General features: G+C 37.1%; 2 protein-coding genes across 4 annotated transcripts in view; one reads left to right on the top strand and one right to left on the bottom strand.

Annotated features, from left to right (window-relative positions):
- Positions 1 to 5,384: 5,384 nt before the first annotated feature.
- LOC113226896 (mitochondrial basic amino acids transporter-like) lies at positions 5,385 to 7,060 on the top strand. 2 transcript variants are annotated; one of them, XM_026459694.1, is made up of 3 exons: positions 5,385 to 5,602; positions 5,886 to 5,953; positions 6,032 to 7,060. In XM_026459694.1, exons 2-3 carry the CDS (start codon positions 5,920 to 5,922, stop codon positions 6,877 to 6,879), a joined length of 882 nt encoding a protein of 293 aa, XP_026315479.1. In that variant the 5' UTR covers positions 5,385 to 5,602; positions 5,886 to 5,919; the 3' UTR covers positions 6,880 to 7,060. The 2 variants fall into 2 exon arrangements, with proteins under 2 accessions (XP_026315479.1, XP_026315480.1); XM_026459695.1 differs by lacking the exon at positions 5,385 to 5,602 and adding an exon at positions 5,700 to 5,814.
- Positions 7,061 to 7,337: 277 nt separating this feature from the next.
- LOC113226895 (kelch-like protein 10) overlaps positions 7,338 to 12,998 on the bottom strand; it is a 21,750-nt gene continuing 16,089 nt past the window's right edge. For both annotated transcript variants that reach the window (XM_026459692.1, XM_026459693.1), the window contains exons 12-13: positions 10,341 to 10,492; positions 7,338 to 7,412 (exon numbers count right to left, since the gene is read on the bottom strand). In XM_026459692.1, the coding sequence (XP_026315477.1) occupies positions 10,373 to 10,492 (120 nt within the window). In that variant the 3' untranslated portion in view covers positions 7,338 to 7,412; positions 10,341 to 10,372. The remainder of the gene's footprint in view (positions 7,413 to 10,340; positions 10,493 to 12,998) is intronic.

Raw genomic sequence — 12,998 nt, 5'->3', positions numbered from 1 at the left:
AAGACATCACTCTACCGGAGATCCCAAAATTATAATATCTAATTGAAACTTCGCAACAATATCGTCTGCGGTCTATATTGTACTACATATAGTCAAGGAGGCATTTAGCTTGACACTTTGGGCCATTTTTATCATAAGGGTCATACAGTTGATTTTAAATCTTATGTGCTAAATGTGACGTGCTGTTAACCCTATACGAAATGTAGGCAAAAAATCTGCCCGGTACTTGGCACCTGTTTAAATGATTCTTAACTTGATATTGACACTTTTAATTTTGACATTGACAGTGTTGTTTTCGTTCAAAACGTTACTGTATAATTTGCTTTTTTCCATCCTCGTAGGTAATTTGATATGCCCACGATAATATGCCTTTATTCAAGAAGCTTAGCCAAGAGAAATAAGAAAAAAAGGTTCTTTAATTCTTACTTTTTGGGTAATGAAAAGTTCCTGAAAAATTTGAAAAATTGGGAAATTATCTTAGAGGATCTTAAGAGGATGGAAAAAATAGTCTAAGTAGAGGATGGAAAAACATAAAGGAAAATATAATATCGAAGGTTCATTTAGATTATTATGTTTTACGTGTAGAAATATCTTTTGAAGTTTTATTTTGAGTGAATTATTTATAAAATAAACTTGTTTAGCTAAAAGCCGTTTGTAGAAAAACGAGATTTAAAATGATTTAAACAGCGAAAACAACCTTTTATTAATGGCTTCATCGTTTTCGTTTAGTACAACACGACAGTACAATAGAGTACAATATCAACTTTTTTTGAAAATTACAGGAAAAATATTGGAAAAACATCCGGAAAAATAATTATTTAAAAAAAATACGATTTTTTCAAAATGGAAATTTTTCCACGACCCAACACTAATTTTTACTAAGGGTCGTATTCCAGAACTATATGATTTCTAGTGCTTTGAATCATACTCAAGTCAGGGCATAAGTATTGCAGTGAGCACTGAAAATCATACTCAAGTCTGTTCAAATCCTGACTTGAGCATTGAGTAGAGTTCTGGAATACGACCCTAAGACTAAAACATTTTCTACCTACATAGGTACCTACCTACCTATATGACGAAATCTTAAAAACGGCGCCTTCAACCAATAAGCAAAATTAGGTAAGAAATTAGAATGTCATTGTTAATGGGACTTTAAAGCAGGCAAAGATTCTTTTTGGTGACATCAACATGTTGCCGTGTGCTTGGTACTAAAATGGCATCTATTAAGTCACAGAAGCAGAAGTACCCATAGACCAGTGGTCGGACCAGCGCGAGGAGGTCTACTTCACACAGGTAGAGAAGAGGAAGTCCACTAGACGTTACGTGTGGCCCAGCGACAGGACCGAACCATCTGTTGCGTCCGGATATAGGTATAGATGTCACCGCTCTACTTGCCTCGATTGCATTGCTCCATATAATCTCGAGTGTTATAATAAAGAATAACTTAAAGCCAAATACACTCTGAAGGTCGAACAGTTGCAGTCCCGCCACAACGTTGGTGAGCGTGCCGACCGATGTCGCTGATAAGTCGCAGTTCGTGTATATTAGTTATTTTGTTTTTATATTCTATTACATTGTAGGTATGTCAGTCTTCAAGGAATGTATAATATGGATCATAGTTGTTTGATTTAATCATCATCATCATCATCAAACCATTTCAAAGTCCCACTGCTGCGCAAGGGTATTCTCTGAGGCGAGGGTTTATGTCATAGTACATCACGCTGGCCCAATGCGGGTTGGGGACTTCACGCCTTTTCCGAGGATTGTGAACCTTCTTCGACGTACAGATTTCATCTCGAGGTTTTCTTTCACCGAAAAGCTCATGGTAAATTTAAAATAAAATTTCACATCAATTCCGAGAAACTAAGAGGTGCGAGCCCGGATTCTAACCCTGCTTGAAAAGGCTATTATAGGTCAAACCAGGCTACCACGGTTAAATTAATAAATTAATTAACATATTTAATATAATAATTAAGACATTTAATAAATTAATTCAATCTATCAATTTAATAAATTAATTAAAAAACATTTGCGACAAATGTGTCCTGCGTTACTTTTGTTTACGGTGAGCCGAGTCATAAGTAATCACGACAAGTCATTAGTAATCTAGGTAGTACTTATGCCCGGACAACACGGGGCTAGTTTTTCTAGCTAGGATAGCAGCTAGCACTAGTAAGCTAGCAAGCTAGTAAATCGGTCCTGTAGCTTAATTTTGATTGCCTCTCCCGACCGGAAACTGCGTCTTTTCCGAGTCGAGGCGCATAATTCTGCCTCGTAACGAAAAAAGGCACAACTATGCGTACTTTATATAGCAGTTGTGCCCTTTTTCGTTCGCAGAATTGCGATTTACAACTGGCCGATTGGAAACTTTTGTCTTTTCTTATCGGAACAATAGTTGGTTTAACCCTCAAATTAAAAACATATATACATACATAGCAAACAGGTTCATCTTCTCGCTCAGAAATCCATCTTATTTAAAGACTACCCGATTGGATTGATTCCGGACCGGTACATGCAGGAACGGTTGATACCATATATAACATACATACATAACATGATGCCCCTAAATTTTAAGCCAGTATTGCAGTGACTAAGGTAACAATACGTATGTGGATAATAATGAAGAGTTTTCGTATAACAAACACTATTACTTCTATGATGATTTTTAATAATTTGCCACATATTTTTTGTAATGCTGAATCACGCAGAGATTTATTTTTATACTATGGAATAGGGGCGTTTCACAGAAATCACCTCTTCATGGTACAATTGTATTAATTTTGATTAATTACTATACTCAGTTTCGGCATAACTGTCTCACGTGAAACACGTGGTCAGCGGTCGAGAAAACAAAATGTGTCCTCACTGCATGCTAGTAGACATGTGTAAGTAATGTGAGTAATATTACAAAGGTAATATCACGCGACAGGGTACTGTTATATCACGCATCACTTCGGAAAAATATGCATTACTCATAACATTACCCATTACATAGACCATGTCGGGGTGCTCTGGGAGTTTCCCAAAATGAACTAAATATAGTAAATATCTATATTAATAGCGCCACCCAGCAAATTTTCGACGTACTACTTGATCGGACATTGCTAACCGTGCCGTAGGGTTACGTAGCGCTGCTGCCAGGTGTCGCTACTAACACTCATTACGCGAAACAGTACTCGGCGTGATGCAATACTGTGATGCTATGATGCAATGTAATGCTAACATCACGCGTGATGTTCTCATTACGCGTGATGTTAGCATTACGCGTGATGTTAGCATTACGCGTGATGTTAGCATCACGGAGTGATGTTAGCATTACACATTACCCGCGTGATGCATCGCTCGGAAACAGTACACGCGTGATGCATTACCCGAAACATTACCCGCGTGATATTACCTGAAACAGTACACGTGATGCTTATATTACGCGTGATGCTTAGAACATCACGGAGTGATGTTTGTTTAATACTATTATGCGAAATGCAATGTAAATGCATCTAATTTGGAATATTGCAGTAGAACGATGTTTGTATTAATACCCCAATTATTTCATAATTTACTAAATGGTGTAAAAGGATGGAACCGTAGACAATTTAAAATGAAATTGCATAATTTGTTAATCAGTGCTTGTGCTTGGTTAAATATATTTCGATCTTTCTTGGTAATCTAGAAGGAGATGGATACGCTTTCATACAATCAATCCAAGATGTAAAAACATGAAGGTAGTATCAGTTAATTGCGTAGGTATTGATGTACCATCACTGAAAATTCTGCGAATTGAACTGAAAGCAGAGCTATAAGAGATTTAGTAAAAGTGAGGTTATGTAACAACTTATAATTAACGTCTGATTTTTGGAGTGCATTTGTTATTTTACAACTTACTAGATGGTGTAAACGAATTAAACAGTAGACATTTAAAATGAAATTGCATAACTTGTTAATCATTGCTTGATTACGTGGCAATTTATAACGTAAAATTTAACCAGGGTGAGTGTGGGTTGCCAGACGGTTCGTAATATTTCGTAATTTTTGTTTGATTCTCTCTAGTAATATGTAAGTAGATCTTGTTTATAATGCAAGTTTATGTTCTAGAAATGCGTTTTATAGGTTGTTTTAAAACGCATCGCTTTTTTAACCGACTTCAAAAAAAGGAGGAGGTTGTCAATTAGTCGGTGTTTTTTTTTTTTTTGGTTGTGTGTGTTACACTGTGTGATGTTGTGGGTAATAGTAATATCACAGAGTAATATTACTTTTACGGAAAGGTGATGTGATATCACATTACTTTTCGAGGTACTGTTTTGCGCACGTCTACATGCTAGCCGATCGGATCTAGCTTCGCTATCCACACGAAACTTGTACACAAGACAGGATAGTAAAATCAGTGGTGGGGGAAGCTAGTACAGCGCAAATAATAGAACCCCATCCTTTTAATCTCAGCTTGAGATGCTAGGTTACTATCTTCCTGACAAGCATAATAGCCTAGAAATGTACTTCTGTACATACGAAGCCAGAATTACTAGCTTGCTAGCTTACTAGCATTTGCTTGCTGTCCTAGCTTGAAAAACTAACCTCGTGTATTCCGGGCATAAGGACTATTTTGTGGCTTCGCAAAAATTTTTGAATTATTAAGATACTTAAGACAATGGACCATAAGTCACTTATCTACAACACTGGGTTGGAAAGGATTCGTAACACAGTTTTAAAAGTTTGTAAGGTTCAAGGTTCTCATTGTAACGGGTCAGTAATATAATAGTAATATATAATCGCACTATATTCTCACAATCAACCTAGATTTATTGTGCTAAATCTTTGCAATCAACTATACACTTCGTAATAGAGCAATACTAATATTGCTGTTACAATCTATGAATGCATACAATTTCAGTGGGTGTGGTAGAAATAGGCAAATAGCCGCCCATTAGTCAAAGGTCACATCATCAGATGTTGTTATCAGCTTTCTTTAAACTTGATTACCGTATCAAACGAAGCAAATATTATTCTGTTCGGTGTCATTAACTCATCACTTGATTAAGTCATGATCAGTTTGGAATAAAATTTTGATGTGCGTCATTACAAGCATTACTTCGCAGTTATTGTTACGTGGGTGCTTATCGGTTTGTTGCTGTTGATTAAGGAGGGGATGAATTCGTTTATCGCTTCAAAAGTCTGAAGAAAAATTTTTAATGAAATGTGTCTGTTGCGAAGTTTTCATTTGGTTTCCTTGTAAGTATAGTAACTATCTACCCGTAGGTAGATTATCGTAATAATTAAATAGTGAGAGACAGTGGAAATATTTTTACTCGCTGATTTATTGCTTATTTTGTTCAAGACGTATTTTGCCCCCGTGATAAGGAATAACCTTTGACGATAACTAGAAATCTCTCGAGGCATGGCGGGTGCGCGGGCGCCGCCGACGGCCGGGTTTCGGAGTGGTCAGTCTCGCATACTCGAGCTACGCATCCAGGAGGCTGCATCGACGCTACGTACCTGCGGCCTGTGCTCTAATTTTCGTCTTTACAAACATCAATATGTTCATTGGCATTACCTCCAGTGGAGACAACGTGAACTCCCATTACGATTACCTGATTTGAACGAAGGAGAGGTAAGCAGTTTTGTTTATCAGGGGTCATAAGATCGGTCAATTCAGAAAAATAATTATTATGTAAATATATACGCTGTTATTGATAGTGAGAAGTTTATAAATGATGTTCAGTTTCTGTGACTAGACCGCCTTCTCCGAAGCAGCACATGCTGCTATCTAATTTTCGGAGATTAAACTAACTATCAAATTGATCAACAATGGTTGATCATTAAGTAAGTTTCATTTTATTGGACTAAGGTATAAAGTTAATTATTGCAACTACAACTAGATATTTGTATTGTAGCTCCTGCTGGCAGAATTTTTCACCCCTCAGCGACATGGCCCTTGACTTTATAGCAGGATGTATTGGAGGTATGCATTAACTGTAAATGTTTAAATTCGTTGTTTGAATATGAAGTGCTGCGTTTTACAACTTATATATTTTTCCAGGCTGCGCAGGAATTATAGCCGGCCATCCTTTGGACACTTTGAAAGTTCACGTACAGTCAGGAAGAGGCAGTGCGTGGGAATGTTCGAAGTCGTTGTTGAAAGGTGGAACATTAACGACAGCGTATCGAGGAGTAGGTGCGCCATTAGGTGGAATAGCTGTGATCAACGCCTTAGTTTTTGGAGCTTATGGAAATACGAGGAGAGCTTTGCCGAACCCAGATTCAATTAAGACACATGCGACTGCTGGATTTACTGCTGGTATATTGCAGAGTTTTGCATGTGCGCCAGTCGAGCTGGTCAAGACGCGACAGCAACTAGCTAAGATCGGGGATCCGATACCCCAGAGTGCGTGGTCTGGCGCACGTTATATTTTAAGAACGGGTGGAGTAAAAGGTCTCTTCCGTGGCTTAGGGATAACGATGGCCCGCGATGGTCCGGCATTTACAATTTACTTTGCGTCTTATGAAGCGATGACACGCGGCGATCAATCCGTTATGAAAGTTTTCATGGCAGGTGGATTAGCCGGAATGTTGTCATGGGTTGTATTGTACCCTATAGATGTCGTCAAGTCCAGATTACAGGGTGATGCTGTATGTAAATACAAAGGATCGTGGGACTGCTTTATGCAATCTATACGGACTGATGGTTGGAAATGTATGGGTCGTGGATTGGGTGCTGTGGCGCTGCGCGCGTTCATCAGTAATGGCGCATGCTTCACAGCTGTAGCGTGGACCGAAAGGGCGTGGCAGTATTGCAATTCGAATTCCGCTGTGCACTCCCTGGTTCAAGCAGCTGGTATTGGGGAAGCAGTCTGTCACGACAAACAAGAACATCATTATGATATTTGATGGGATTCGTCGAAGGTGGATATACAACTATCGAGAACTTATTACAATGGAGCATGGTTGTAATAAGTTCATATTTTTATTTAAACAAATATGTTTTGAACAAATGATTGTATCGCAATTAAACATGTTGTTGTATTTTTCCCAGTGTACAAATGGCATTATAGTTGAAAATGCAAATATATTAATTTATACGGTCGCTAGAGTATTCTTATTTTAAAATAACAACAACAATATCTTAATACCATTATACCAATTATACTTGTCAGAAAAATTTCAAACAATTTTCAAAAATATTCCAAAAATACAGATGACTCACATTATGAAAATATCACAACATTATAAATATGCCAAAATTGCTAAGTAAATGTATGTAAATATTTTAAAAATAAATGACTGTAACGTTGTAATTTCACATAATAACTTCACTATAGGTACTGTAACTAAGACTTTTATTTTTATCTTCTTATTGATTATTTTTATCTTCTTATTAAACTTCGGGAAGGCATATCGTAGTACAGAAAAGTTTCAGTAACCTGAGAACAAATTAAATTAGTAAATAAACCCGCATAAAAATATACATACAAGAATTTATACGTCATCGCAACAACTTGTAAACAATCATAAAATACAAAGAATCTACAGTCTGCACTGACAAAGCCAGTGACGAGCAAGACCAGTAAACTTTGCCAACAGCATTGTTACGGGTTGAAAAAAATAGCAGTAACTAAAAACGTGCCCTTGCTATACGTCTGAAATATTCCAAAAGTATCCAACTATCTATGATTAAATAACAGAGATAAATGCTGCAAAAGATTATGTAAGTTGGCGCCGTTTTAAGTAATACCTACCGGACAATTTTATCGTCATAGTATTTACGGATCGATCAACACAAGCGTCACATTAATCAAGGAACGTATTGTCGTGGACACCATATATTTATCCACTGCAACCATATTGGTTGCAGTGGATTTATAAACAAGCCGACCGCAATAACGATATTTTACGTCCAAAATGACATGTAGGCTTGCATCATTATTTACAACGAGCAGGTTGGCTGACAACGCGGACTAGATCACAAACAAAAATCTTTAACTGTGACAAGGCTTCATAATTAAACCTATCACATAGTTATTTTTTTCGAGTCAATCTGTTGCCAGCATAGATTTAGTATATCCAAAATCTATGGTTGCCAGGCATGGGAATGGCAAGTGGACATTGCTACATTACTTGCGCAGCTCATTCACAAATACTTTTTTCTCAATTTTCATTGATGTTTGCGACGTTTGACGATCTTGATACCCTTGTAAATGACCAATGACAATGGACTATTCGGAAAGCCAAAACATCTTGGCTTGTTACGATAACATTTGCACTTTGATTAAATACCTACGACGCTACGAAAGCACACAATAATAAATAAATAAAAAATCCAAATTAAATTTTTTACATTTTATGCATTGACTTACAATTATATGGACGTCGGGTCCGCTGTAAAAAGTGTCCGAACTTATAGGGCGTTAAAATCGTATACAGAGCGTCATTCACGCTTTAGTCTTCGTTTGTTCGACTGACAGCGAAGCAAGCAAAATTAGACAGTACTGCGATGACATTACAATTTAAATTCAACGTTTTAGCTTATTCATATTCTTTTACATGTCACTACGTTTAAATAGGTTGACTTGGGATATTTTTTTCGTGGTTTTTGCATTAGACCCGTCGTCCATTTATTTGTAAGTCAATGATGTTATGACAAAAATTCTCCAATGTTGTCAATCAAACGTCAACAAAACGCGGGACTTTTTTTCTGTTCATTATCGTCAGTTGTGTAAATATTCCTTAGTTTAACTATTTTATTGACTAATAGAAGTAGCTACTGCACAAGTAGTGTTCACTTAAATAAGTTCATTACGATATGGACAACACTGTAGTAACTAGTAAAGTCGTCTTCTCGATGAAGGTTTCAACAAAAGTTTTGTAGCACAGCGGTTTGGAATTTCGTGTTCTAAGGTTCAAAGGATTTGGAAAAGGTTCCGAGAGACAGATTCTTTCAGAAGAATGCCTGGTTCTGGAAGAAAAAGATGTACATAGCATAGGAATGATCGATTTCTTGTCAATCAAGCCCTAAGAAATCGACGAAAACCTTACAAAAACCATAAAAATCACCTACAAGAAGTGAGAATGGTGAGAGTTAGCAAATGGATGGTAACGAGGAGACTTATCAAAGCAGGTATACATTCTCAAAGACCAGCTAGAGGGCCAAAAATACCTTTTTAGGCATCGCGCGTTAAGAAGACAAAGACAATCTTTTTAGAGCTTTAGCCTTGCTTAGTACTTACCTAATGCTATATACAGATTTGCTATACGTAGAGTAACAATTTTAATTGCCTGTTATTAAATCCTTGTTCTTCTTTATATACTTATTAATTCTTCAGTCGTTCTACATTTGTTCTAAAGTTATTATTGGGCTTATTGCAGAGTTCCGGTAACGAGCGGGGTAGATATAAAGCGGCGTGTTGAAATCTACACTTGGCCACCCTATGGGTTGTATAGAAAGTTTTAATTTCAAATGCTATGCTTATAATTACGACAAATGTTATTGTTATTATTGAAACAAAGATCGAACAAAAACAATTTTCGATCGACTTTGTCAAACTCGGGCTTATCGCTTTCTTAAAGGCTTCCCACGGCTTGTCCATCAATGGACCGCGCTGCGCGAGTTCGCGCCAAAGCGCCGTATGAAGAGGGCCGCCCGAGTGCGCTTGTGGTCGCCCGTGGTTGCCTGTTAATGGATCCGCCATATGTCAGTAACTTTAATGGCGGTATCGCGCCACGAGTTTGGGAAGAAGGCCGCCCTAGCACGCCCGTGGTCGCCTGTTTTTGGATCCGCCGTTCCTCGGTAACTTCAATGGCGCGCTGTGTCATGCGCCGTGGGAAGAGTGCCGCCCGAGCGCGCCCGTGGTCGCCCGTGGTGGTTTCCAACGGCGCGAGCTGCTGGAAAAACGGGCCGTGGGAACCCGCCTTAACAGAATTACAGAACTAGCCAGCAGATCTTACGAATTTCTTTATGTGCCTGTCTAAGATCTTTGTCTTTGGGTTTAAACAGCTTTTTTACCCGCTTCTCATAGGTGGCGATATGCGAGACATATGAAAGTTTTTCTTTACTCAGCCAGGTTGCCTTTAGCAAAAACATCTAATATTCAACAAAATAAACATTACACATATTCATTCCAATTACCCGTGGGGTAAGACTGGTGCACCAACACTCGTGGGAAGCCAAGGCAAATTAGAAGGCAAGAGCAAATGTTTTGTTGTTGTTTGTTTGCGATGTTTTTACATAATGATATATAATGAAATAAATATAACAAATGTTGAGCTGATTATTACGAGGAAAGACTCTCTTTTTCTCGCCGTAAGCACGTCTTTGCAATAAATGCGAGATTTTAGAAAATATTTATTGTTACCAACGACGGGTCGGCAATAGGAGCGCGAGCGATCACTCCTGCTCCATTGGCTGGGGGGGCGGCGGCGGGATGGGAACGTCGTTGTTGTTGGCCTGGTTCTCCATCAACCCCAGCTGCTCCAGCATATCGTCGTTGTCCTCCATAAGGTGAACCTGTTTTATGGTAAATTTATTTATTGATAGAGCTAAAAAAGTGAGTTTGCTATGGAAATGGCTTTTTAAAATAAAGTTTAATGATGAATCTTAATTGATGTGTAGTACAATTATTATTCTCGATAGAGAATTTTGATTTTTTGTGTTTAATAAGTAATTTCACAAAAAATAATTTAATATCATCCATGGAGTATTCCATGGATTTAATAATACCTATTACAAAATAAATTTTCACCTCACTAGCTCGGAAGGATTTTTTTTTCATTAGAAATCTGTGGCTTTCTTTCTCATTACAAATCTGCCAAAAACGTTTTGGGAAAGGTTTTAGGAACTTGACGATGGAATGTGGTGCACCTAACTTTTTCTTTCCATAAAAAAAAAAACATAACTACATGTTAACTACGCGATTTGTCGTACATAATTTATGTAATATAAATCCGTTGGTATATTTTATTTTTGTTGACATTAAATTGACAACGCTAACTAATTTTGTTTATAAAAGCTGATTTGTTATAGTTCAACTGTTTTTCTTTCATCTACCGTTTTCCTCGCTGTAGTGAGGTGAAAAGTTGTGTGTTTCGTTCGGCAGCAAACTTGTTATGCGTTTCGTGCCTTGAAACCCTCGCCACGCTTAGGATTCTATTTTTTCAATCTTAGAATTCTTCGCTTCCTCAGGTTTCAATACAAGCACTCGCGTCAAACAACATATTTGCAGCCTTGATACATTGTAAGTATATTTAGCTTAGTCTACCGCACTATGTCCACAACAATGCTTATTGCCCGTTTACTTGACAATAACATAAGGTAAGTTTGTGCGCGTTTTTTGTCCAGTTGTAAGGTAACAAAACCTCATCCCTATCTCCCTCCTCGGCCGTCCAACTCCATATGAAAATACGGTCAAATATCTAAGAGTTACATTCGAGAGCAAGTTGTCGTTGAAATCATACGTGAGAAATTCCACGATCACGCCCACTTCGTAATGAGACGCCCTTCCTCAATAAACGGAGCAAGCTCTCCCTTAACGCACCCTTTGCTTTATCACTCTTATCATCAGTCCGTGAGACATATTGTTTTGTTCCCAGCTTGAATAGTTTGAAGTTTGTTGCTATCACCAAATTACTATTACGGAAGAATTGGCATTTCAATTCATCCGCTACACTTTTATTTTTTTATTTCACATGGACCATTTAAAAAAAATGCCAATATCAATACATAGATACAGATACATTATAATTACGTCGTAGCACTCCGGTGTTGTCGTTTGTGTGTCCACGATACTAACTAATAAGTATCGAAAATTATAATGAATTATTTATGTAAATAAATTGTTATTTATTATACGTATAAAGTCGATATTAATGATAACAATAGTCACGTACATACAAGAGCAAAATCATTTACAAGTTGTTGAGTTTTCATGCAGTTTCATCCTGATATGTGACCTTAATGTCATTTTAAGTGCTATGATAGAGACGCGCAATTATTGAGCTGAACGATAATAATAGCAAAATTAATTAATAGATTTAACGTTTACTTGCGGTACATTGAACCAAAGAGAAAGTGTCACTTTTGTATTTGATAATTCGAGTGCTTATGTAATAAAGTAAAATCTTACTTCATGTAATAAAAAAAATAGAGATTTCGAGATATGGTTTGATTTGGTAATAGCTGCAAGTAAACAAGTGTTTTTCTAGCAGATATTATTTTTGAATAAGAGTGGAATATTAAATCTTACTTGCTAAGCTTACTAGTTTACTTTAAAAGCATTTTTACTATAAAAGGATTACAACAAAATAAGTGAATAATCATATTTTGTTGAAGATCAAAATGTTTGGCATATTATTATAAAGTTTACATATTTGCTTAATTTTTGAAAACTCTTTGTATTAATGACTAGTCAATTGAATAAAGCCTTAAGTCAAATTAAAAAACGTGATTTGGACATTTATTATCGCGACGTTTAGTTCCGCGAAGATTCCGCAAATTATTGGAACCTCGTTATCAAATTGCGACCCCGTAGGTTAACTTAATCTTTTTGGCACGAATTCAACGTGCTTCACTACAGCGTGATCATTATCATTATCAAGTATTTAAATTTGGCTAGTTTAAAAAAAGTCATTTAGTCGGTTCTAGTCGTAAAACTATATTCGATCGCATCGCGTTTGTATCGCGTTTGCAACGCGTTTGCATCGCGTTTGCATCGCTGCTTAAAGTCGCGAAGATAGACGATTAGCGACTGCATGCCGTTTGCATCGCTGCTAAAAGTCCCCGTGTGTAACTGCACTAAGGTGGCACCAAATTTTTCAATCATGGGAACCACATCTTTTTAGTAGCAGTAGAGCTCCTTGTGAAAGCGGTGCACCTCATTTGTGTGAAAATCAAATAAACTAATTTTTATAGATATATAACGCTCATTTAATGTAATTTTCACTTCGACTAAAGTCACCTGTAACTTAATTTCACATTTTGTAATTCTCGTTTGTATTAATATTCCTATTTTATAAGA

This window comes from Hyposmocoma kahamanoa, unplaced genomic scaffold (assembly GCF_003589595.1).
Source record: "Hyposmocoma kahamanoa isolate Upper Pololo Valley unplaced genomic scaffold, ASM358959v1 202, whole genome shotgun sequence".
NCBI classification, from domain to species: Eukaryota; Metazoa; Arthropoda; class Insecta; order Lepidoptera; family Cosmopterigidae; genus Hyposmocoma; species Hyposmocoma kahamanoa.
This window is presented reverse-complemented; position numbering and strand designations above follow the sequence as displayed.